At 47.8% G+C, this 25527-nt stretch overlaps 1 protein-coding gene across 1 annotated transcript in view; it reads right to left on the minus strand.

The window, feature by feature from the left end:
- The window catches only part of DOCK3 (dedicator of cytokinesis 3), a 441430-nt gene that overhangs the window by 16427 nt on the left and 399476 nt on the right, over nt 1-25527 (minus strand). The window contains exons 34-47 of the mRNA XM_046674809.1: nt 24215-24241; nt 23983-24078; nt 19451-19511; nt 18831-18924; nt 16372-16520; nt 11852-11938; nt 10375-10479; nt 6545-6686; nt 5325-5491; nt 5085-5171; nt 4431-4610; nt 3741-3824; nt 3501-3617; nt 983-1104 (exon numbers count right to left, since the gene is read on the minus strand). Coding sequence (XP_046530765.1) covers nt 983-1104; nt 3501-3617; nt 3741-3824; nt 4431-4610; nt 5085-5171; nt 5325-5491; nt 6545-6686; nt 10375-10479; nt 11852-11938; nt 16372-16520; nt 18831-18924; nt 19451-19511; nt 23983-24078; nt 24215-24241 — 1518 coding nt within the window. The remainder of the gene's footprint in view (nt 1-982; nt 1105-3500; nt 3618-3740; nt 3825-4430; nt 4611-5084; nt 5172-5324; nt 5492-6544; nt 6687-10374; nt 10480-11851; nt 11939-16371; nt 16521-18830; nt 18925-19450; nt 19512-23982; nt 24079-24214; nt 24242-25527) is intronic.

Genomic DNA, 25527 nt, shown 5'->3' on the forward strand with positions numbered 1-25527 from the left:
GTCTGATGACAATCAGCAGTTTCTCAATTAAGAAGAATAAGAGAGATATGCTGAATCGGGTCAAGAATCCCTGATCCCCCTTCCTATGGGGTATTAATCTGAGCCAGCACCCAGCCCCTGCTGGGATCTGCTCCTAGATCAAGGGTGTCTTCCTCATATGGGGAAGCTATCAAAAGAGCTGACTGTGAACCATCTGTTGGCTTCCTTTCACATCTGTGGCCAGAAGCTTGCCAACTATCAATATTCGGCAGCCCCTCATTCATTCATTCCTTCTCTTCTGCTAAGTGCTCACTCTGTGCTGACTTGTAGCTCACACTGGAAAACAAAGCCAAGTGAGGGGCTCCTGTCGCTGGCTTCTCCCCTGGCCTGACCTTCCTACCCTGGATGCTTTGTGTATCCTTGGTTGAGCTCAGGCAGACCAGGACTCCTGAGTTCAGAGCAGCCACACCTTGATATCCACATCACCATGTTGTTCTCTTCCTTAAAACTGACTGGTGATCCTCATTCCCCTTGGGATCAAGTCCAAAGGCCTGAATGAACAAGGCCCATTCAGAGTTGGTCCTGGCCCCCTTCCATGCCCTTCAATCCTGTACTCCAACCACTTGGTTCTACTTGTAGTGCTAACCAGGCTGGCTTGTTCAGATCTTGAGGCATCTGCACATGTCAGTCACTTTGCCTGGATCTTGCTCCATCACCCTCCTAATCCCAACTGTTTTCTGCCTAGCAAACTTCTACTTACCCTAATGCCCCTTCCTCCGTGTTCTCACAATACCATGTATACTATCCTGTTACCCAGGATAGCGACAGACAGGATGCAGAGCATGGGTCCTGTGTCAGGAACTGTGTAAGTGTTTGCTCTGTTCTTGGGTAAGAGGGCATGTGAGTGAGTACACATAAGCACTATTTCAGACTTCCTTGCTCTGACCCTTGACATTCAGACTTACCTCTGTGGAGGGGACCTTCCCCAGTCCTCAGGCCGTACCTGTGCCGGTGGGTCATCTTCATGCTCTCAGGACTCATGGGGCTATGGGATGCTAGGACATTTCCCCGTGGGGTGCTGGTGCCTGAACATGCAGGACTTAGCTTGTCCAAACCTGGAAACTCCTGTTGAGAAATGAATACCCCTTCACCAGAGAGTAAAGAACAAATAAGTAATTAAGGGGTGAGAGGGAAGAGCAGACTGGTGGTAGAAATGTAAAAGAAAAAAAAAAGAATTGTATACTGTTGGCTGAACCTGAACTGCTGACTTCTTTTGGGCAATGACCTCTTCATGACTAAAATACCCTCCTAACCGCACTGGAATCTAGACTAGAGGCTGTGAGGCCCTAGGTTGACCCCATTAAGAGAACCCATCTGGAAAAGCCTGATGTTGGTCTGAGTTCATAGGAGTGTGTTAACAGGCTTTCACTGCAGAACAAGTAAAACAAGAGCTGGGAGGCAGGAGAGAAAGAGCTGATTATTAGCTGTTAGTCAGTGGGCACCTCTTACATAAGGACTGGGGTTGGGCTTTATTGGATTGCTAAATGGCCCAGCTCTTAGTGACCTGGGTTGAGTTGTCTGTGACACTGCCTATGGAAGACAGGACACAAAATCCTGATGTAAGTAATTGAAAAACAGTAAGTTCTATTTTAGCATAAATAAATTCTCATTAAGTACATACACATCTTGGCAGAAACTTTTGATCCCAAACCCTCCTGGGTGACAGCACATTGGTTAGTGTCCCTATTTGCGACTCTGAGGAAACAAAGCACAACTGTCCAGGTTTCCTCAAGTCCTTCAAAATCTGGGAACCCTAAGTCTACTGGGGATGTTTCTGAGGGTGGCCTAAAGAAGTAGCAGGTTTTCCATTCCCTCTTCCAAAGCATGCAGAAGGATGAAATGTGCTCCTACAGCTGGAGAGGACACCTCCATGTGCGTCGTGGAGACCCTGACAAACGTGGGCAAGCATCTTGTGTTTTTTGCTGCAGTGACCTGATAGCCTGCATGGCAGAGAACCCCCTGAGCGGCCAGGCTCTAGCTTGTCTGGGTCACTTGCTGGGATGGGGAAGTTTGTACACAGCAGAGAGCAGCCACACCGGCAGGAGACACAGTAGAGAGAGAGGTAACGGAATACCCTTCAGATTCAGTGACACTATCCAAGTTCTTTACTAAATGGACATCCTAATTTTAAGGGAAAAACATAAAAGACTTCCTCTGCATGTTTCACCTTTAAATACCCTGGGGAAATCATTACAGAAAGGAGAAATTTCAGGTACTATGGGCTTCCCTCTGGAAAATGTGCCCATTTCTCAAATAGTAGACAAGCTTCTTTTTCTCTTGTTACATTTCATGCTGTTCACACTTGTGCAGGAACAGGCTGAGACATACTCTAGGGGCTTGAAGGGACTGAGATGACCAGAACCTCCAGCATCCAAAAACAAAGCAAGTTGACCCCAACAGGTTAGGCCCACTAAGTCTGAGTAGTCCAGTCTCCCCACGGCATCTGTGGCCAGTGGTCATCCCTGAAGGGGAGCTTCTTGTCCATGATGGCCTTGCCCCACACCGAACAGCTCTACTTCCTTTGCCTTCCTGCCACTTCTACCTAGTGGTCCTGGGTGATAAGAAGAGAGCAGCAGGTAACTGGACTCACAACCCTTGAGATCTGGCAGCCAGCCTGTTTAGCAGGTAAGTTTCTCTAGAAAACACCTGGAGTCAACCTCATGATTGAAAATGGGGTAAGGGCATGTGAACAGGGGGCTCAAGACAACTTGAACCCTATTCTCAGCCAGCCAGTATTTCCTGTAAGACCCTCGAAGGGAAACTAGTCCTGGAACACAGGTCTTGCTTCTGCTTGTGTGTGTGAGTCCTTGGGCCAAATCTTGCTTTGGAGGCCTAAGAGCCAGGCCAGAGTCAGGGAGACCTTCCAGGGCCTGGGCCAGCCCCAGGACCTTCCTGATTCCTCTAAGAGCACGAAAGTACTGCCTGCCCTAGGCTTTCTCAGATGTGAGCCTGGCTCACCAGACATATTGGAGGAAGAAGGAGGAAGGGTAGGAAGAGAGCTAGAGGATAAAGGGATAACGGTAAAGAGAAGGAAAGGAGAGAGAGAGAGAGAGAGAGAAAGAGAGAGCGAGCGCGCGCAGAGGGCTGGCTCAGGCTATGCCTTACCTCTGCAGGTTCTTGGGATGAAAAATATCTCCAAAGAGACCCCTATCTGTGGGCCATATACTTCAGCTCTTTTCTTCCTCATATAAAAACCTCTCTTCACCAGCACAATGGCTTGAAAGAGCATTCTTTGCCCTTGAATCTGACTTCTCCTTAGTGAGGGAGTGAATAAGGGGATTCTGGGCATCCTTCCCGTGGATAGAGTACCCACCTCTGCCTTCTGCCCCTCTGTGGTAGGGACAGCTTTTCCTTCACATTCTCCTTCTCCCTCTCCCACCTATCCTGTGGCTTGATGCACAGGTCTGGAGGAAGGGACACCTGCTTCTACTGCTGCAGGGGCAGGACAGGGATCAGCTTACATGGTAGAGACTGGCCCGCATCATCTGGAACTGATCTATCAGTTTCTTATGCAGAGGGCGCATTTCTGGGTGCACAAACTTCTCATGAACTGCCAGTCCGACTCCAAGGATATGGACCTATTAGAGAGACAGACAAGGGCACTCTGTTAAGCCAGGAAACAGCCCTTGAGAACTGAAGCCATCCTATTTTGCAAAGCCTTTCCCTCCTGGCCACTGGCCTCCAAGCCCTGCAAGACATACCTGCTCCTGCATAAGCTCCTTGAGCTGGGTGATCTTCTCAGCATCTCCTGGGTGTTTGGTGATGTAATCTTTATCAAAGAAGGCCTGTGAAAGGAAAGGCCAAGTCAGGAAGACTCTTCCCAGGACTATTAGTTAGATGGGGCCCAGGAAACTTGAGTCTGAAGATGCCACCTGAAAGACAGCTGGGCTGCCTCCTCACAGGTACACACACCAACACAGCTCTAGCCTGGCCTGCTTGAACATCTTGCAATCACAGGTATGCTTTTTGCATCTAAGAAGGACTGATGGTGGCTAAGTCATTTAAGCCTGGATGCTGGTCCCGGTCCCTTAAGACTGGATGGCCTGGGTAGTGGCCAGGGTGTCTAGTCTCTTAGACAGCCCACAGCTCGTTACTTGTAAAGTGCTGGGCTCCAGGGCTCCTCTTGGAGGCCACTTAACATCCTTCCATAATCAGATGGGTTTAATAAAGGAAGAATAAAAAGGAAGAAAAGGCTCTACCAGAGAGCTGTGCCACAGAAGTAGGGAGCTTAAAGCCTCATCCCAGGACCATCCTCAGTCAGCTGAGGCACAGCCAGGAGAGGGCTAGTTGGGAAGACTATCCTAGGAGGCTGGAATCTCAAGAAGAGGAGCCTAAGAACCACCTTCCCAGCCAGGCTGCCTGTGTGGGTTTGGTCTAGGGCCTCAGCTCACCTCTTGGTAGCGTGCAATGCCTCCATTAACTGCTGCATCGATGACGCCATTCAGGCACATGCTCAGCAGGTTGATGTTGCTGTGCACCTGCTTGTGTTGATACTGGCTGATCAGGGCCCGCAGCTCCTGGTTCTTATTCTCAACCACTTGGATGGCATTCTCCAGTGGGCTCACCTCCACCTGGAGGCACACAGTGTATAACATCATCCAAGGCACAATGATAACCCCTCCCTCATCACAGCCCTGACAGCAGGGATCTAAGACCTGGGATGCTGATTCCCCACCCTTGTTCCTGTGGACTGGAGACTCCCTGGGCCCTTTCTAATGTTCTCTTTTGATTTGTAGGCACTTAGAAGTACAGCAAATAGTGAAGAGCACCAATTCTGAAGTCAGAGAGCTCTGGCATCCTGAACCTCAGAGAGCAGTTTCTGCATCTGTAAGCTGGGAGATTAAAAACACCTGCTGCTTAGGGGTGTTGTGAGGTTTAAATGAGAGAAGGTATATAGAGCCCCCAGCACAGAATGGGCCTGTGGGAGCCTAGGCCAGGCAGGCAGCCAAAGCTCGCTTTCTTTCTTCAGTCCTTAGAGAAAGGTCCCCAAAGCCAGGGCTGAGGGAGCAGCTGTGAAGATCAGCCCCATCTGAAATGTGTCTCACCAGTTCCCTCCTCTCCACTTCAAACCACCGAGAGATGCCAGGCAAACTGTGGGTCAGGGTCAGCGTGGTACGCTCAATCCACAGGCTCTGTAGGGAGGGCATAGGCAGGTACAGGCCATTAGGCAATTTTTGCCACACCCCACCTGCTTGAAGGATGAGACAGTAAGGAGTTCCCGAGAAAGAGGGGCTGGCCTCTGGCCTCGCTATAAGCCCTCCCTTTGCTTTCCTAGATTTGTTCACCTTGAATTCATTCTCCTTGTCCTTGGGGCCTTTGTGAAAAGGCCTGTCATACCGGAACTTCCTCACATTGTTGACACGGTAGAAGCTCTTGACTCGATCCGGGACCCTATCCATCTGTAGAACATCCACATAATCTGGAATGGGCGTCACTGCATAGATCTGCAAGTCTGGGCAGGAAGTGAAGGGTAAACCCAGACTTGCCAGAGAGATGGACCTGAGTAGGTGACTCCTGTCATCCCCTCAAAGGAGAGAACACTGTAGCCCTAGTTCTCTACCGGCAGCAGCAGCATCTCAAGGGGAAGATGAGATCCAAGTACAGTTAGACCAGATCTCCCTATCTGTACCCCTCCCTGCTACAGCAGTGAATCTCCTGAGCACTCAGCCAAGGTGAGATGTCAATGGCCAAGTGTTTTTCAGTGCCCCTTTAAGAAAGAAGGGGAAAGGGTTCAGGAGAATGCAGGTGCCCCACCCCTCAGGAGTGAGAAAGCTGCAAGGGCCTGGGCCTGCCCACTGTAGGTAAACTGTATTTACTGCAAAACAACATTTTAATAAAATATTCTTTGGGGTCTTTGTGGGGAGACAACATATGGGAGTCCACCTGCCCTCCCTTCTCTGGAATAAGCTTGCCACAGTCATAGTAACTGTCATAAGGCTTCCAAGGAAGCTGTGTCAGGGGGATGAGGGGCAGGCCAGTGTTTGCATTCAGACTTTCAAGTGCCACCAAGACTAAAGGCACACCCCCATCTCTTTCCCCACTCCCTCTGCCCCTAACCCTGGGGTTCTGCCTCAGTTCTCCTGACAAAGATGAGAGATAATAACAGCTGCACATGGGAGTGGAGCAGGGCACAGAATTTTTGGCATCCCTGTGGCACGAATCATGGTGGGAGTCCAAATCACCCTGTGTAGTGATTGTTCCTGGCTGCCTAGGCAGGTCTCTCAGAGGGCAGGATTGGGGGAATAAGGTGCTGGTAGCAACCAGCCTGAGGGATAAGGGTCCCCCTGAAGCCCTGATGATGACTAAGCCCTCCATGGCTGAAGGCATGCCACAGCCTCCTCTGTGAGGCATGAGTGTGGGCTTAGTGATGAGGATATACTCTGGTTCAGGACTTATGGGTAACCTAGCCTGTAAGGCCAACAACATGGCAGAGGGGCAGCTGACCGGGTGGGCCTCACCTCCCAGGGCCCCAGCATTTCTTCCCCCACCAAGTGTCAAAAGATACACTGGGCGTCACACTGCAGGATGGCGTCATCAGGGTGGTTGGGGTGCTGCATGGCGACGGCCTGTGGGAACTCGCTGAGCATCCTCTGCTGGAAGGCCTCCAGCCTCTCGTAGTCGTGGCCACGGCACACATATTCTTTGTTCTGCCGCAAACATGAGAGCACACTCTATGCCTTGCCTGTAGCCCCCAACCTAAACATGGGTGTCAGTAGTTACTCATTTCACAAACATGTTCTAGGAATCCCTGTGGCAGGCATGGGGCACAGCACTCAATCCCCGTCCTAAGGGAAATGATGGTTAAGTAGGAAGAGGGACAGAAGAAGGGAGAACTGCACAGTGAGGTGGCAGCCCTGGGGGTGGGGCACATGCTGCAGAAGCTTGGAGGAGAGAGGGCACCTTACCCAGGAAGGGGTGCAAGGTTGGAGGTGGGATTTTAGAAAAAAAACATGCCTGAAAAGAGTCCTGAAAGGTCCACCTGGGTTAGCTTGGTAGAGAGGAGTGGAGAAGGGCAATCTATGTGGGCACAGTGACAACCAAGGGACAACAGCCAAGACAAGAAAAGGTGCAATTGGACGGAGGGTGCATGTGGAGACTGGTGGGAAGGTGACTGAAGAGGCCTGCAGGTGTGTGCCAAAGTATGTGTGATCACTATGTGTGCCACCAAATAATTTTAGAAAGCGGGGTGATCAGGAGTGTGCTTTGAAGGATCCCTTTTGTCAGCTGGGAGGAAGAGTCTAAACGTTGCCCAGTATTAAGTGATTAATTATTGTAGCAAATCCTTTGCAAATCTGTCAGCAGAACAAATTGCTATCATTCTAACTACACATTTCTTAAAATCTTGCGTTACATCATATTTGGTTTGAGTTAGGTCTCAGTTTTTCTCTCTGTGAATTGAAGTCATGACAAGGCACCTTTGATCCTGCTGCTTTGTCTACCTCACAGCTGGTCAAGAGTGAGTGGCTAGAGAAGGTTCCTCTGAAGCCCTCTGGTCACATCTGTCTGCCCAGCCAGGTGCCTCACCAGATCCACTTTGACAAAGTGGTGTCAAGCATTGGCAGCCCCTCCTGGCATGCCTTCAGAGGAAGATAGAGAAAGAAGTTCTACAGGGCCAGCCATATGCTTCCTGGTACAGGGATGATCACAGGTCAGGCCTTGCAGGACCTCAGACGTTTTGGGATAGGATTTCTGCTCCCTTTTCACTTCCCCTCTTACTATAGGAGAACTCAGCTAAGGCTGGGCCACATGTCTGGATGGATCAGAATGGAATGGCAACACTAGAAGGCAAGTCAAGGTCAGGGGGAGCAGCCTGGCCTCTCCAGTGGAATAGACCAGTCAAAAGGCAGAGGTATTTCTAAGTCCCTTGACTGACATGCAGAACTGACAAAGAAGGTAATTGTGAAGAATCTGTCTTTTCATATCTAGTTGCAAAGGTACAATCCTCACCAGTGTCTGTTCATGGGTCAAGTGAAGAGAAACAGAAATTCCCCCAAGAAGGGAGGGCTGGATGTTTTCCTGTCTCTGTGCAGATTAGTAGATAATCACATTTGTGAAGCGAGGTAGGCAGATGGTCCAGAGAAACCAAGCTGACAAAGTTAAAGTAATAGATGGCCTGTGTGCTCAGGGAAGGTGAGGCGGTAGCCTAGCCTGCTGGAAGACCCAGCAGGAGAAAGGTACATAGTGTTGACCTTGAGGCTGGTTGTCAGTTTCAAGTTTGCGCGAGTGAGAGCTCCAGCATCCCTACACAAGGCAGATCTGGCTGTCACTGCTTTGCACTTTGTCCTTGCCATCTACAAGGTAAACAGCTACCTCCACTGGGACTTACTGTATTTGGCACAAACTGTGACCAGCTGAGGGAAGGGAAGGCAGCATGTGGCTAGACTAGGTAGATTTGCATGTATGAAACATAGCTCCTAGGGACTGCTCCTCATGTGGGGATATGGATAGACTGATGGGTGACATTTCCTAACACCCATTGTTATTCTTCCTCCATTACTGGCCCCCTTGAAACCATGTCTGAACATTCAGACCGTCACTTGTGAGCATTGTTTGGGTAGCTCAGATGCAGGTTCTATGCCAGATCCTACTTGTCAGAAAGCTCTGAGAGCCCTGAGACACTGATGTGCCTTGTGACATGAACATGAGGTGGGGGGAACCAGGCTGTACTATGATGGAGACCTCCTGTTTGGCAGGGACAGAAATGGGGGACGCCAGGGCCTGATTTTGTAATATCCAAAATAATGATGTTTTAGACTAAAATCTGGTTTATGATGTACAGATTGTGGCACTAAACAAGGAAAATAAAATGACAATAAAGCATAATTTACAAAGACAAAATGAAAAAGAAATAAGTTACAGGGCAAGAATCATTAGTTTGTCAGAAAACTTTCTAAAGATGCTTTTGGTTTCTAATTCTTGTACAATTTATTCCTTCTCTTCTGCTGACCTCTACCTCCACTGCTGTGGTATGATCTATGCTGATGAGGGCAACAAATTATGCTACTTCTGAAATGTCTGGGCTGGACAGTCCCTAGAGAGTGAAGGAGGTCCTCTACTCATTCACATTCTGCTACTAGAAACATTCCTGTGGAACGGAATTAGAACCTTCCTGGGGATCACAATTAGGCAGAGTGTGCTTGCTGTCCCTGTCAGTATTACTAGTTCCTACTGAAATTATTTTTACTTTTAGATTAGAATGATTACTGCTCAGGAAATGTGCTAACTGACCTGCCTTACATCTGAAATGTGGTTAGTCTGGACTCTGTTGCTAACAGACTGGCTTTTTTAAAGTAACCATTAAGCCCAGTTGCCCTTCCATGTGATATCAAACTTATTATTGCTCACTGGTTAAAGCAATTTCTCCAATAAGACAGGATCCCAAACATATCAAAGGGATCCTATGAACTTTCCCAGCTGCTCACTGAGACTTGTGGACAGTGAACTTTAGTAAGATATTGGAACTGGGGACAATCAGAGATAGTCTTAGGTCTCAACTGCAGCCCCAGGGACCTTTCATCAACACAGCTTCATTTAGGTCATCTGAGAACAATGAATCCCTATGGGCTACAGCCTACAAAAGCCCTTGCTGATTCCTCCTGGAGCCTCTGGCTTGTGCTGAATAAAGAAGAAAATCACAACTATTCAATAGGTGTCAATATGCCTATGCTCAGTCATTCTTTCCACTGTCCCAGTTCAGCTTTCTAGGGAACAGTGGAGAGAAATGGCTGCCATCATCCTGGGCCAGAGAACTGGCTGCATAGAAAAGGCTTTCCACAGCCAAGCCAATATTTGGCAATTCTCACAAGTCCTAGGAGCAAAGGGGACTGTCCTCTGGGTTCTCTCAAATCAGCAGTTCTCCGTCCTGGCTGCACAGCCTACAGTGCAGCCAGTGGGAAGAACCAACATCTTAAATGACAGACCCCAAAAGGCCAGCCTGCTGTCGAGGTCAGGGCTGTACTGGTGTGCTGTCTGGCTGAGAACAGTCACAATGGAGGATTCTAGGCAATGGAGGCAGAAGTTGGAAGGTTTCTAAATATGTCTATGGGACAATCTCAGACTCTGGTCATTTCCTAAAGGAACTTGGTTGATTTGGTAAGAAAACCACCTTCATACACTCCAGATTGTTACGAAATAGTACAGCAGAGTTAAACAGAGTCTAAACTTGGCAGCCAGTTCAGCCAAATAAAGCCAAATACCTTTTGTTGACTGCTCAGTCTTTCAAAACAAGAAGTATTCAGTAGAATAGACAAAAAGGTAAAAAAAAGGAGAACAGGTTATGAATGAATTATGTGTAAAATATGACAGAAGTTCTTATGACTACCTGAAGGAACTCACCCGAAGGAAGAAAGGAAACTTTCTGCCATAGAAGCCGACCCGAAAGAACTCAGGCTCCAGACGCTGCTGCTCCATGATGTTGTCATAGTAACTGGCCTCCATTTTCTGTGAATGAGAAAGGCAGTTGCCTTCAGGTTGACTTGACTTCTAGTGGTGTCCAAAGCAAGTACTTCTAGGCCCAAGTAGACATTGTTTTTTGGAAAGAGAACATGGTAACTCAGTCTAGATAAAGAGTGAGCCCCTAGCCATGATCAGCCTCTCCCAAGGAAGCCACATGATGGAAGAGGAAGCACTCCTCCTCCGCTGTCATCTGAGGGTGGGGTGGGGACAGGCTTGCTCACTGCAGTCCTGAGAGGCTGCTCTGAGTGTCCTTCCCAGTGGGTGGTCATGGACCCACAGAGACCCAGGCTTCCTGCACTTTCAGTGGCACAAGTTTAACATGGACTTTTTTTTCCTCCAGGAATTTCTGGTTTTGACTGATATTCACTACACCAATTGACCCCTGGCTAGTGTTGCTTAAAGGTGGCTAACAGCAATTCTCAGCACCATTTCACATCAGTCCAACTGCATTGCTCTTGTTCATCTATTATCTGACTAAAGATTGTCAGTGAGGAAGTGAGGAAGCACTCAATTGCCAGCATCACTGGTACTGGTTTCAGTTTAGGACATTTTAAAGTTTAAAAGTTAAACTAAAATCCATGATGTCTGGCATTACCAAGGTCAGGAAGTTTTTAAGTCTTGGCTGACCTGGCTTCACATTCAGAAAAGCTCACTGAACTTTGGGAAGATAGCTCTAATGCATTCAATCAAGCCAGCCTGCCAGGAAGCAGAGGCCTTCAAGGCCCAGTCAAGAAGCCACTGCTAGAGAACCACACAGCAGAGCTAGTCACACTGACAAAGGTGCAGGACGAGGGTGAGCTGACATTTCTGATCTCTTTTTGCCAACGAACGCAGCAGCTGTTATGATTCAGAACCTGGTACCAACAACCAGGAAAAATTTAGTGGAGACCTTCAAAATGCATGGGGCAATTCGCTTAATTTTTGAATATTTTGCTTCAAAGAAAGGAGTATTAACAAGGTGGTTGAAAGTGACCACAAGCTAAAACAGGGAAAGATTTTACAAAGTTTTCAGATGAAGCATCCCTGAACAGAATCATTTAAGGAAAAGCTTCTTCATGAAGTTGAGCTGCCACCTTCTCCTTGAAACCCCCATCCTATCCTGCATATGTTGCTTCTCCCTTCCTCGAGCACTAGTGTCCTTGAGTCTGGATCATATGATCATTTATCAAGTGTGTGTTTGGTTCCTCGGCCAGATTGCAAGCACCTTGAAGGCAGGAACCTTGGCTTCTGCTTCTGTACTGTCCATACCACTAAACCAAGGGCTGGGCCCGCAAGTGAATGCTCACTTGGAAACTGATGCGAGGAGAATTCTGTCACCTCCAGTTAGGGTTGGGGTTGGGGAAGGGGCAAAGCTCACCCGAATCCAGCTGAGGCTCTGATAATCGTAGAGGCTCTCATACTGACACGCCAGCTCCCTGCACAGTGGGATCCCAAACTCCCAGCTCTGCATCAGAAATAGGAAGAAGGCTTCAGCACCTCAGGCATCCTTGGAACACCCAAGCCCACATCAAACTCATCAGGGAGTACAACAAAAGGCCTCCTGAAACTCATATGTCACAAAGAATATATGGTCAAAACCAATTTGTAAAGCACAACAGACAGCACTGGACAGCACTGTGGCTTTCTAGCTCAAGGCACAGCTTTCAGATTTCTACTCAAACGTCTCCACTTCCAAGAGGCCTTTCTCTGACTATCTCGTCAATGACAGGCACTTCCCCATCCATTTTCTGTTTCATTACTCTGAAGTTATCTTATTTAAAAAAAGTATTTACTTTTTTGTTGTATTAGTCTCAATTAGATGATAAACTGGAGGACAGTAGGGACTCTGTTTATTTACTTTATCCTCAGAGCCTAGAACCGTGCCAAGAATGAGCAGGCACTTAATAAAGATTTATTTAATGATTCAGTCAGTGAAGGAAACAATGACTTCTAAATTAAAATCATATAAGCTCAGAAAAAATTATGGAAACCAAGCAAGAAGTGGCTATCCAAGGACTTGGTAGTAGGCCTGCCAGTTTCCCTTACAGAAAGCTTCAAATCTTAAAGTAGGCTTCAGATGATCCTTGCCTAGTCAGGTTCCAGGCTGTTTCTGTGGTATGCCTCTTGTTATGGTGACAGGCCCATCTAACAGGTGCCTGAGGAAGGCTGCAGTGGCCTTCACTAAGGGGCCATATTGTTCATTTCCTTCTCTTTTTAATATAGTGCTTTCTCTCTTGGTTAGATTGGGAATCGTCAGTTTCTTGATATTTTAGCCAGATTCTTCTCGCCAGCTTCTAAGTACTAATTAAAAATTTTTTATTATGAAATTTTAAGCATATAGAAAAATAGAATAGAAGAATGAACCCCTAGGTACTCATTACCCAGCCTTAATAATGACCGACTCATGGCCAGTTCTGTATCATTCATATCCCATCTACTTACTCCTCCCCATAGTTTTTGAAGCAAATCTCAGACATCATAGAATTTCACCCACAAATATTTCAGTATGAATGTTTAAACAATAAGGACTATATTTTTTAAAAATACTATTTGAAATAGCATCCAGGAGAAGGACAATACTATTTCATTTGGGACTGTGTTTCTCAAAAAGAGCATATTATTTCTATCCTTTAAAGAAATTAAGGCCATATGGATTGAAACTGAACCACTAATAAGATTGAAACAAACCAAAGAGAATTTTAAATAGACCCCGATTCCTTGCCCACTACAATGCCTCTGCCTCCGCAAGCTAGAAAGCCTCTTACATCTCCACATGAAAGCTTTCAAAGGGGCACACATCAGTCCTCTCCCTGGCTCCAAGAGCTGCTAGGGTAGGTTTAAGCCAAGGGCCCACAACAGGGCCTGCCTGGCAGGCAGCTGGCTAAGCAGCTGAGCAGTATGCAGACTTCTGGCTAGCCTGACAAGAGCACCCCATGGAGAACTACTCATTTAGGTGATGAGAGCCCCATGTATGGCTAAAGGCACTCTGCCTGCTGACAGTAGCTCCCAGTAAAGCAGGTCTTCTCCCCTATTGGGATCAATGCTCATCTGCCTTGCTGTCATCTCTGCCCTAATTTGTAACCCCGCTGCTCCAAGCCCTCCCCCAACCCCACACTTATCTTTATAGTGAGCCGGGACTAAGAGTTTTAAGACCCTCTGCCAGCCTTGAGAGGTTGTGTTGGAACACTGGTGGGCTGGGGGCTTTGAGAGCTGCCTCTGAACACTGGCAGGAAATGTGCTGCAGGCACAGTGCATCCCCATCTACACGTTTTCGCTTGTTTTCCTTCCTTCTGGCAGGAGGCAAAACAACTCTAAAACCCCTTACCAGTGTATGAAATCTAATCACTTCTACCAGCTCTGGCAGATGTGTGCTTTTACAAATCCTAGTTGCTCTCTGACAGGGATGGCACAAAAGTTGCAATGACTTAGGCCTCACTTTAATCAAACTGGAAAGGAAGGCAAAGGCCTGGGACTCAAGACTAGCAGTCTTTGTACTTCTGTTTACATACAACATATTAGAAGCAACAGACTCATCATTCCCTCAAAGGAGTATGGGCAATTGCATCCCACACTCCAAGCAGGAAGAGCCCAAGCTTACCCCCACAGAGAAGGCTGGTCTAGTCCTAATGGTCTGTGTCCTAGATACACGGCGGCCAGAGGACTCTGTCCAGCTTCGCTTCCTGTCTGATCCCTCTGCCCTGTGATGAAGGACCAGCTCCCATCTTCACACCTCCCCTTCCTTCTTTCAACTCCCACTCTGCCACACCCTATCCCTTTGGAGTGCCTCTCTCCTTGTTGGCCTGAGAGAGCTGACTTTCCGTGGACCGAAGCCTAGTTTACCTTCGAGCAGTTTCCTAGGTTAACCACCTCACCATTGGAGAGAATGGCTCAGGGTTAGGCTATGGCAATGAGTTGAACTTCTGACTCAGTCCTTCTGGGTACTCAGGAAATAAACATGGGACCAAAGGAGATTAGGTTGTCTAAGAAGATAACAGAGAGGCTGGGAGTGTGTGGAAGAAACTTTAGGAGGGCCTGGCTTGTGAGGCAGGGTGTGCTGGCAGTGCTAGAACCCCTTTATCTGCCCCCTCCCTGGAGCCTTCTCCTTTTCCTGCCCTCCTCCTGCTGCCAAAGTAGCTTTTCTCCGGGTGTCAAGAACCCTACAGGAGCACTTTTCCTGTAGCAGCCAGGTTTTGCTTTTCTGGAGCCATTAAAAAGAACTCTGAATGCTTTCAAGAATTGGTTAGCCCTACTCACTGGGTTCCATCAGGTACTGAGGCACAGAAATAGAAAGTGGGACCTTCTGTATGAGCCCAAGAGAATGAATCTGATAAACATCCCTTTGAGAATGAGCTCAGGAAATGGCTCACTGAGTGGTCTGTACTCAGCACAGAACCTGTTCTCTCAGCAATTCACAGCAAAGGCAGGGTTGCTAGGAGTGGGAGATCCCTGAGGAGATGACCTATGGAGCCTCCCAATCCTTCTTTCCTTCCTGCTCATCCACAATACTCAGGCAGGTTTTGCATTTCATTTCCTTGTCCATACTAAACCAGATTTTTAAACCAGATTTTCTAAATACTACTGTAGCGTGGGATGAAGAGGGGGCCATTAATGCTTACATGTCCCACTGGTAGTCTCAATCAGATTAGGATAACACTCCACTCTGCACTCTGTGCCCATGGAAAAAGAGAACTAAAACACTAAAAGCACTCATGCTCTACCAAGCTCTACCAGGCCTGTGCCATTCCCCCTGAGCTGGGAGTGCTTGCTGGGTATGTGGGTTAAGTTGCAGCTCCAAGTGGCCCAGGTGCCAGGAAGATAGCCCTAAAAGAGTGCTGCCAGGGGGCCCTAAGTCCAGCCCTGGACCAGAAAGGAGAGGGGCCTTTGGGCCAGCACTGTGGATTAGTCACACGTGGCTGGCTGAGAGCTGAGCATGGGCCTCCTTTCTGGGCTAGGTTACACAAGAGCTCCTGGGGTTTTGGAAAGGTTCTTGCTTGCAAGTGCATTCCCCACATGGGTCAACGTTTCTGGCAAATACAAAAGCCTCTTATGTTATGTAAAACTGATGAATGTTTTCTGATTTGTGGGCAAAAATCATTAACATTTAAACCTTTCTTTTTTATGGTGAAAAAACTCATTTTTAAAAACCAATTTCTATTTGAGTCAGGGACTCAGCCACTACAATTCCCCAGATGATCCTAGTTCAGCTTTTGAAAACAAGCTCAAAGCTGAGTAATGAAAGAACAGCCTCAACAAGTTACACAATCTCAGCCTTTCCAGTGTATGGCCCATACTCAAAAGTAGGTGGTGAGGGGGCCCCACAAGGAGCTCCCCTAGAGATGGGAACAGGATGGCCAAGAAGCCCCAAGGAAGTCTGAACCAATGCTGACAATGCCTGCCAATCCTACAGAATTGAGTTTTATGGAGAATAACCCCAATGAGAGAAGCCCAGGCTGTGCTATGAGGAAGGGAAATTCAAGGCAAGAACACGTCCCAGTAAGAGGCAGTATAGGCCTCCTTTGGTTATGGCTAAAATCCATTCATTTTTTCTATGGCAGATTAGAAAGCCACATCAATTCTTTAAGTAAGTCTAATAAATACAAGTGGGGGCCCAAAAGCCTCTGCTGTAGTAGCACTAGCATTTATAGATGTGCAAAGCTGGTATGTGGGGTTGTCTCTTAACCCCTAATCTGGAATTGGCTTTCAAGCCACAGAATTAAGCTGTTATTTTTTTTCCTCAGAGAAAATCATGCTGCCTCCAAATCTGATGCACACACAGGCATCCACCCACTCACCATTCCACACACCACCCTCTGCAGCTGCTGCCATCCCTACAGTGTTGAGATGCCATGCATTACAGCGGAAGTTGAGGGGCTGAAAGACTTGCCTAATGATACCTACCTTGCCTTTGTTGAAGTAGTGGATGATCTTGCGGCACAGTCCCTCCTTCCGCTGCCACTCTGTCTGAGATGGGTAGTGGAGGAATTCCCGCAGTGGCCGTTCCTCCCACTGCAGCAGCTCACAGTAGAGGAGAAGAGTGAATGCAGCCTCTGTGGGGGGAGGCAATATAGAGGTCCAGGGGCTTCTTATCAGGGGTCCAGGAGCAGCCTGGTGCAGGGGACTGGGCTAAGCAGTATGCCAGGGCAAGGCATGTGCAACCCAGGTCTGGGACACTGGATACCAAAAGTGAGATAGAGGGGCTGCCCAGACAGCCAATAACTGGTGACCACAGCATGAAGGAACAAAAAATCCTAGTAGACACCTTCCTCCCACAGCCTGGTCATCTGTTCTGGGCTCCACATAAAGTAAGGCCCAGCTACCTGAGAGTCTGCACAGGTTGCCTTGCCTTGGGAGACACACACATATCAGAGAGAGCTCTTGGGCTCCTTTTTGCTCACCTGACTAGAGCTTCCTTTCTAAGCTTATCAGAAGTGGTTCTCAGGGGTGAGCACTGATCAAGGCTTCTCTTAGCCCTCCCTAAGCCAGCCTCAATGCCTCCAGCTCCATTTTCTTTCCTTAGCATGAGCCCGGGAATGACCTTTTCTCTTCTTCTCTATTGTTTCTAATAGGACCAGAGAGAGAGTGTGAATGGTGGTAACTGAGTGATGGGCCTGGAGCCAGAAGCTCTATTCCTGGAGGTTGATTCTGGACCCAGGGCAAAGGCCCAGTGACACCTTACCCTACATGTGGAACAGTTAGAGAGGGTTATATAAGACAACAGTAGCTCAATACTATGGCTTCCTAAATTCCAAGGAATGAGTCACACTGAATTACAGCCACTGCTTAGGATCCTCATTACACAGTCTGTTCTTTCCTGTTCTATTTGCTCATTTTTAGTGGGCATCTCCTACTGGCAAGTTGATTAGTTCTAGTTCTTGCCCAACTTTCAAGGCCCTACTCAAGTCTGCTCCCCATGACCATAAATAATTTTATTTCTAATTTTTTTGTGACCCACTTCCAGTTTTAGCTAGGCCCACTTGCCTGCAGACACTCTCTAGTCTCCTCCCCATCCTTGCCTCTCTGCCTGTGCTCTGGCCACTGGATCCTCCTGCCCAGGGATGCACACACCTTCTCACTGGACCCAGGAAGGCTTTCCTCTCTGAAGACAAGCCCTTGAGGCACTCAGGGCCTCCCTCTTGAGCTTAGAAAGCCATGTGAAAGCTTTTCCTTCCCTGCCTATATTCTTTTCAGACGTCATTCCCGAGGTCACCAGAGACAAGGCTCAGCACTCTCTCTGTCTAAATTCCTGACCTAGCCTCTCAGTCGTGGCTCAGTTCTCCAGAAGTTTAGTATATGCCTCTACTGATACGTGGAATTTATCACAGTCTGTCACTTTGCTGCTGTCTCTGAGGGTTGCTGGGATCATGGCTGGAAGTGGACGTGGAGAATGGCAAATTCAGCCCAGTCATTTCAGATTTAATTCTTGCCAAGCTGTGTTGTCAGAAAAGGTGGCATCTATGCCAAACACTCTCTAACATCTAGAGATAAGGAAGGAAGATTCTGTGTTTCTACAAATCCATCTAATTCTAGTAATGTTTGTGGACAAGAATAGCTTGAATTTCCTGGTCTATCACACAAATTTAAGTCCTATGGCCCAAGAGCTAAGACGTAGTAGCTGGTCACCACAGTGAAGAAGGTGGCTATTTTGGGGGACCTATGGCACAAGGTTATCAAGCAGGACATACATGCATGCACATACCCTCCTGACTCAGAGTGGTGCTCTGTAAAAAGAGTGTAACAGGAACATTGAAATGTTTTTAAGTTTGCTCTATTAGAAAAGGCCTTAGTAAGGGTTTAAATTGTAGATAAAATGAAAGAGCCCGACAGAAAGTCAGATGAACACTTTCCATACTCTCCAGTGGGAGCTCAATGTGGGGCCACTGTGCCTTTGCAGGGGAAGAGCCTAGACTGCAAGGGAGGTCTGCCAGCGAGTTCTAGAAGTCCCAGGGTTAGGCATATGTTCCTGTGTTATGACCTGACTTAGCTCTAGCTGTGAAGGTCCTAAGAAAGGCTCTGGTCATGAGGAATGACAGTGAGCTCAGGATGCTCTGAACCTGGCACACCAGAATTTGGAAGTCACCTTTGAGGCCTCAGATGGGAATGGATAGGAGGCAAGGAGAGTGTTACAGCCTCAGGCAGCAAAGGACATGGCACAAAGGCACAAGAGGAAGTTCGGCCTGCTTTCTCTCCACCATATGTTACAAAGGAGTTGAGGGAAAGGAGTGAATTGAGGGGGCAGCAAGGGTCCCAATACTCTGTTAAGATATGGCAGGCACCAGCCCAGAGCATTTGTCTGTCAGCTGTGCATATTTGTCCAGTCTGTCCTCACTGGGAGGCATGGCTCTCTGCTTCCCACTCACCTGTGTAGTTTTCGGCCTGCAAATGCATGTCACAAAGCTTATGGATGTAGCGGATATACATCTCTTCTTTGTTAATCTCAGATTTGTAAAAGTTCTGTAAGAGAGAACGAAATACACATAAAGATGAGAGAGGGTGCCACCTCTGGAGGCCATATCTGAGCTCCAGGCAGCTGGCCAAAGCCCTGGTTATGCTTGGCAGGAGGGAGAGGGCAAGCCATGGAGGCAGTCAGCACCAGAAAGAGAAAGGACCAGCCAGTAGCACACCTGCTGTGAGTGGAACCACTAGCAGATATGAAGGAGCCCTAAGTAGTGAGAAAGAGGAAGAGCACCAGGGCAGAATGGGGATCAGAGAAGACTGGGAATTAGGGTATGTCACAGTTTGTGGGACCTTGCCAAGAGGCCAGGCTAGAGCTCTGTCCAAAGAGAAGCTCATTTCATTCCTTTCCCAAGTGGGAATGTGACTGATGAGGTGCAGGTCTCTAAGAAACCAGTAACAGAGCTGATGCCCTGACTCAAACTCTTAGGCTTACAGCCATGTATTGTAGGAATGCCAAGCCAATCACAGTGCAGGACAGAAACCATGCTACTAGGCAGACAGGAAGAAGAGCCCATGTCCTCACCATCAGGTTAACAGTGCAGCCGATCTTCTTATTCTCTGTTTCCTCTCCTTTCATGCAATCCCTGGAAGGGAAAGCACAGATGAGTGTTCCCTGGCACAAAGTGGTGCCTCTGGGACAAGACACAGAACTGCAGTGTCAATGAGGCATAAGTATGACCAAACCCAAGATTAGGATGTTCTCCAACAGGAAGGGCTTCCACAGATGAGGACTGTACTGTGAGCTCCTTCTGAGCTTTGGACCCACTCCTAGGATTCAAAGATCTCTGTTCAACTCAACCCCTTGTTCTGGTGGCAGAGTGTAGAGCTACATCAGGGTACTAAGTTATACCTACCATTCTCCTCAGCACAGAAGAGTGTGTCAGTAAAGTAGAAGGTTCACGCCTCAAGTTCCCAAAAGAAGAGGCACAGAGCTTTCCTTAAAGGATAACTTTCATTTTGTAGGATAGTGCTGAATATAAGCCAAGATGCTCCACTCCAGGGATCTAGCTTGGCACCCTTTGACCAGAGCAACCATGGCATTGGCTGCCACATTCACCACCTCATTGGCTGTTCTCCATATGGTCTTCTTCCTGTGCACTAGGTTTTGGAACCCCCTCCAACTAGAAGCAGCGGGTTTGGAGCTTCTTTCTGATCTAGGGGTAGCTTCACCCAGGGCTTAGCTGCATTCATGCTGAGCAGAGTTGGGTATGGGGGGGTCAGGGCTGGCCTGTGAGACACAGAACAATGGGAACACTGAGAATGGATCCTTCCCAAGGGAGAGAGGGGACTGGTCAAAGCCAAGCTTCTCTGGGAAGAGCAGAGGCCTGACACAAGGTGATGAAGAAGAATGAGAACCAGACTTGTAAATCTAGCAAGAAGCCTCCTGTACACATAGCCAGCCAGAGTCCCGTCTGAATGCTGTGTCTCCTTCTGTGGCACTGCACAGTGCTCTGGAGAAGATATAGTTCCTCCTGTAGCTGTGTGTTAGCAGATTTTGGGAAAGGCTGCATAAGGGGAGTTTATGGACCACTAGGGTCAGGTGGAGAATGTGCCTTGGCTTTGCTCCACTAACAGGCACAGGGCACACTGAAGAACATCACAGCTGGGAGTCAGGAGACCTAGTCCAAGTCACTGAGCCTCTGGATGGTCATTTGACAAACTCAGTTATCCTCACCTTCCCAGCTGCATCCCAGCACATAAAAGGATGACTTCTTTGAGATGATTCTTTGAAAGAAAGGGATACTGAAAATCCACACCACTCTCATGGTATTCTGCAAAGCCAAGTGTCCTTCCTCCTATGGAGGGCTCCTGTCAGAGCTGGCAGCTCTGTGGGGTTTGGAACCAAGGCCCTCCTCTCTAGGTGTGCCCTATCAGCACATTTACCCCATAAAGCATCTGGTTCCTTAGTAGCCAGACATGGGTGTGCTGAACATGGCACTGCAGAACCTGTCATTTAAGTGCTAAGAGGGACAGGAAACTGCTGTGACTTTTCAAGAGGAGTCTTCAAGAGGAGTGAACCTAAGGGCCAGATGGCCAACTTGTTCCAAGCAACCCACGAAGTGGCAGGAGGCATCTGTCCCTCCAATAAGTTGGAGGGTAGTGAGATCTCACCTAGCTACTTTGGCATTTAATGTTTTCTTTCTAGAAAGCATCAGAAACATTTCTCAGGCATCACCTTCTGTTTGGCCATAGCTAGAACTTCACAGCCAAATCAATTTAACAGAAAAGCAGTGGCCACAACCCTGTGATGCCAGGGGCATTCCTACACACCTTTGTGCTCCACGACTGCCTCTCCCATGCACTGCTAACAGCAGACTCTTCTTTGCTGTGTGGCTACTCAAGAGAGGACACCTTTTAAAGCCTCTGACTTGGGTGCAACCATTGCTCCCTCTTTCACTCTTTCTCTGACAAATGAACAGGGAAAACTCTCCTGAAAGAGGCTTCTGAAGCTTTCTGGGTGTGGCTATGTGCAGCGAGTGGTGGTGGCCTAGACCAGCGGCCAGGCAGCCCTCAGTGTGACTGGAGGGGCCTGGGAAAGAAAGGCTCCATAACCTCCAGTTGCCTCTTCCAGGTGGAGGTTCCACTTAGAGCCCCAAGGGCTTGGCCACCCTAACTCTGACCCTGTCTGTTCCAGGGCACTAAGAAAACCCTCCTAGGGCTTTGCTTTCTAACCTGGGAAATATAGTTGCTACCACTGAGCATCTTTATATCTGATACACAGTGTCTGGGATTCACACAAAAGTTGAAGACATTAACACAGAAGTTGAAGAGGTACTCCTCTGAGTACCTAAGGTTTGAGCTAGTCTAAAATAGAGTCTCACACTCAAGAGGCTTAGGTCATTCTGGAGTACAAACTATTGATTATTTGTTTAATCAATGTATATATTTTTTAGCTTTCAAGAACTATTTTCTTAGTAAGTTCTTGTTCAACTAAACTGCACTGGGGTAGAAGAAGAGACTTTCTTGGTTCCTTCATGGTCTTCCCAGTAAGTTCATCCATTCAATCAAGACGTATTGCACACCTGCCAGGGGATCATCAAGGCTCCATGCAGGGGCACAGGGAGATAAGGACAAGGTCCCTGTCCTCAAGGAGCTGGCTTTCCTCTGTTGGATGAATCAGAAAGGTGACAAATGATCGCCATCAGTGTGACTCCCGCTCTGCAAGAAGCACGCACAGAGAGCCAGGTAAGCTGCTGGCTGGGAAAGCCTCCTTGATGGGGGTTGGTTGGAAGGTCACAGCATGTACAGAAGTCTGAAGGGAAGGATGTGAGTGGCGACAACATAGATGAGGAGATAGGGCATGGTTCTTGAGTCAGATAGATCTGGTTTCAAATTCTGGCAATGGCACTTCTACCAATGGTATTTCCTCATTGGTAAAAACAAGGACAATCTTTCAGGGCTGCTTATGAGACTAGAGACAATGTTTGTAAAGCACAAAGCACATGGTATATTTTTAACAAATGAAAGCTATCATAAACATCATGCTTTTTCTTTTTATGCTAACAAGAAGCAGCACTGGGAGGCTGGGATACAGGGCATGGGTATTGGGGATTGGCAGGAGATAGGGCAGGAGAGGTGGGCAAAGGCCAGTTTATGAAGGGCCTCTGATGACACGTGAAAGAGTCTGAACTTTGTTTTGTAGGAACCATCATGGAGACAAGAAATGGAGGAGAAAGAAATTGGTTTTGGCGATGAGTTTGAGTTACTTAGGAAAGGTAGGTAGAGAAATCAAACAGGTAGCTGGAACTAGGCCTTGGAGCCTAAGAAATTAATTTCCACTCTTTCTAGTAGGCCACAGCAAATAGGGCTGACCTTTAGTAAATGTTGTAGTGAGGGAGAGGTACAGAGTTTTGCCGACCCCTCTTCCTTGTCTGATGGCAGGTGCAGGAGAGGCTAGGAATATGATATGAATAAAAGAGCCCCCTCTTCTAAAAGGGACCCCCAAAGGCTATCTGTGCCCTAATAAGGCCCAAGAAAAATGGGCTCACACAAGTGCAAGTGTGCTACAGGAAGAGGGGATGCTCAAGACGCGAGCACATTTCTCAGGAATTCTATTTCCATATCAAGGCCAGTGCATTGGACACCTAAGTCTCCTGCATAGCAGATGTCTTGGCAAAGCAGCACCTTCTATTCAGCAGCAATTGGAGGTGACCTAACCTCTCTCATTTCCTGATCCATGGGTTGAAAATGCTCCCCCTTGGCATTTGCATATCTTGTAGCACAGAGAAGAAAACTATTGCTTGGGGCTGGGTTTTCTTTATCATTCCTCTTCATTCCATATTATCTTTCTCTAGGCTCCCAAAAGGCACACTTAGCCACCACCTGAACTCTGATGAGAGAATAATTAAGGATGCTGTGGTAGCTTCATTGTCACTTTTGGACTAATTCAGAAATAGTGATAGGACTGAAAAGGCAGGCTTTCATGAAAAAACTAATTTCACATGATCTATAGGACTGAACATAGCATAAAGATCTCTGAGCTCACAGGCTGCTTCCTCCACTCTTCTCACGACCAGGACCAAGGGACAGAAATAAACAGACTTTAGGCAAAGAATGGAGGCATGGAAAAGTGGGGTCTCTGGTCCCTGGGAAAGCCAACTGAAAGTCCTCCTGGGTCACACTTCTGTACCAAGAGACATTTCCCTGACTATCTACCATATGGCTCTGAGGAAGGCCTGCACTAAGGACCTACAGTTGGTTCCATGCTTTGCTCTGGAGACAGCCTTTCTCTTCCCCCCTGCTGTGCCCATTCCTCTCAGCCCTGACCTTTCTGGATGGAAAGCCAGATGGCTGCATGTCCCTGGGATGCCTCCTGGGTACATATGCCCACATATCAGGGGGATCCCAGGAAGCCCTGGTTTACCCCTGGCAGAAGGCTCTCTCCCCTCTCTCTCTTTGGTCATAAGTAGCCTCCTAATGACTAGTGATGGCACCCAACACCAGAATAGTCCTCCCCCGAAAGGCACATCATCTCAGTTTTAAGGTCAAGGGATGTCCTTGCTGGGGAGAGTATCCTGACCAGAGATGAGGTCAGGCAGGTGTTTGAGTAGATACCTGTAGTCAAGAAGGCGTTCCATGAGGCGGGTAACTGAGGTCACAAAGGAAATGCCGGTCTCACGCCATGTTTCTTGTTCAACCTTCTCCAGCAGACTATTGGTGAAAAGATGAAGGAAGCAAACACAATATACAATTCATGAGCCTTCCCTGGCCATAAAAGTGAGGTTCCAGAGCCCATGGGGCCTGTGATGGATCTGGAGATGGCAGACTTACCACCCTTCAGTCTTACCTGGGGTAGGGCCCAAACAGCTGGGTTCTACTCCATGCAGCAGAAAGCAAAGACAAGGCAATTACTGAACTGGCAACAACAAATGAGCATATCTTCCATTTTCCTGTACAAGTTCCTAAGGATGCCACTGAACTGAGGGAGAGGTTTCAAAGCCCCAGCCCCCTTATCTGTACACAGTAAGGTCTGTTCCAAAAAGGCAGCTGATTAAGAGCCCACTGAGGGTTGGCTCTGGCTTTGCCAATTGGCTCACTGCCTCTATCATTTCTTAGAGCCACCCTCAAGCATATACATCAACTTTTTCATGTAAACCAAAGGAAAGATTCCCACTAGTCTCGAGGGCCCAACATGAGGGACAGTGAGTGAATCCTGGAACTACACACAGCCATCTCCACTTTCAGGAGATGCTCCCATGCAAAATGTGCCAGAGACAAGAGCTAAATGCCCAGGTCCTTTTCTCACTCACCAGCCCCATGCTCCTGGTACCTCAGGGCAGCCTCTGGCTTCTCCAAAGAGCCTGGCTTCTGACATCCTCTGCTTTCCTACAAGTCTCTCCTAGGGAACGATGACCTGACTCCTTCTGCTTGCTCCAGTGATAAGCCCAGGTCCAGGTCTCACTCTTGATTTCTTTCCACACTGTCCCTAGCTCCAGCTAGGGGGCCCAGTACTGAGGACTCACACCCACAGTCTGGCTGCTGTTAATGCTGCTATGACAATGACTCCCTTCCCTGCACAGAGCATCCACCCTGAGCCGAGCCTTCTGGGAAAGTGAGAGTTTGCCATGTGATCCATATTAGTAGAGAGAGAAGGCAGGACCATTGGCTCTGGCCCCTAAGCTACGTGGATAAAGCCACAGCGTCAACATTTCTCAAACTGTGTTCTACAGAGCTCTGCTGTCCTGGAGGACAGGGAGAAGTGTTCTGTGAGCAAATAAGCATGGGAAATACTGGTCACTACACCCACCTTTTGGAGATTTTTCACATCTTTGTGCACATTAAAGGCTTTGAGAAAGCCTACAATACAGAGGCCTATTCAATTTTGTTTGAGTATTTTCTAAACTGATTAGCCCATGATCCACTTGTTATTTTTTTTCTAGCATACATACAAATATCTTCTCCAAAACACAAATTTGGAAGTGCTGTTCCATGGATATCAGTGGCTTTCAGTTCTCAGACATGATTTTAGAAGTTCATGAAAGACTATTTGGTCAGGTAATCAGTAACTGCAAGTTATTTCTGTGCTTTTTCCTTTGTAGTAAAGTCATCTATTAGTAGCTTAGGAAGAGATTTCTCTGCCTTATTTCCCAGTTAGAAACA

Source organism: Equus quagga, chromosome 1 (assembly GCF_021613505.1).
Source record: "Equus quagga isolate Etosha38 chromosome 1, UCLA_HA_Equagga_1.0, whole genome shotgun sequence".
NCBI classification, from domain to species: domain Eukaryota; kingdom Metazoa; phylum Chordata; class Mammalia; order Perissodactyla; family Equidae; genus Equus; species Equus quagga.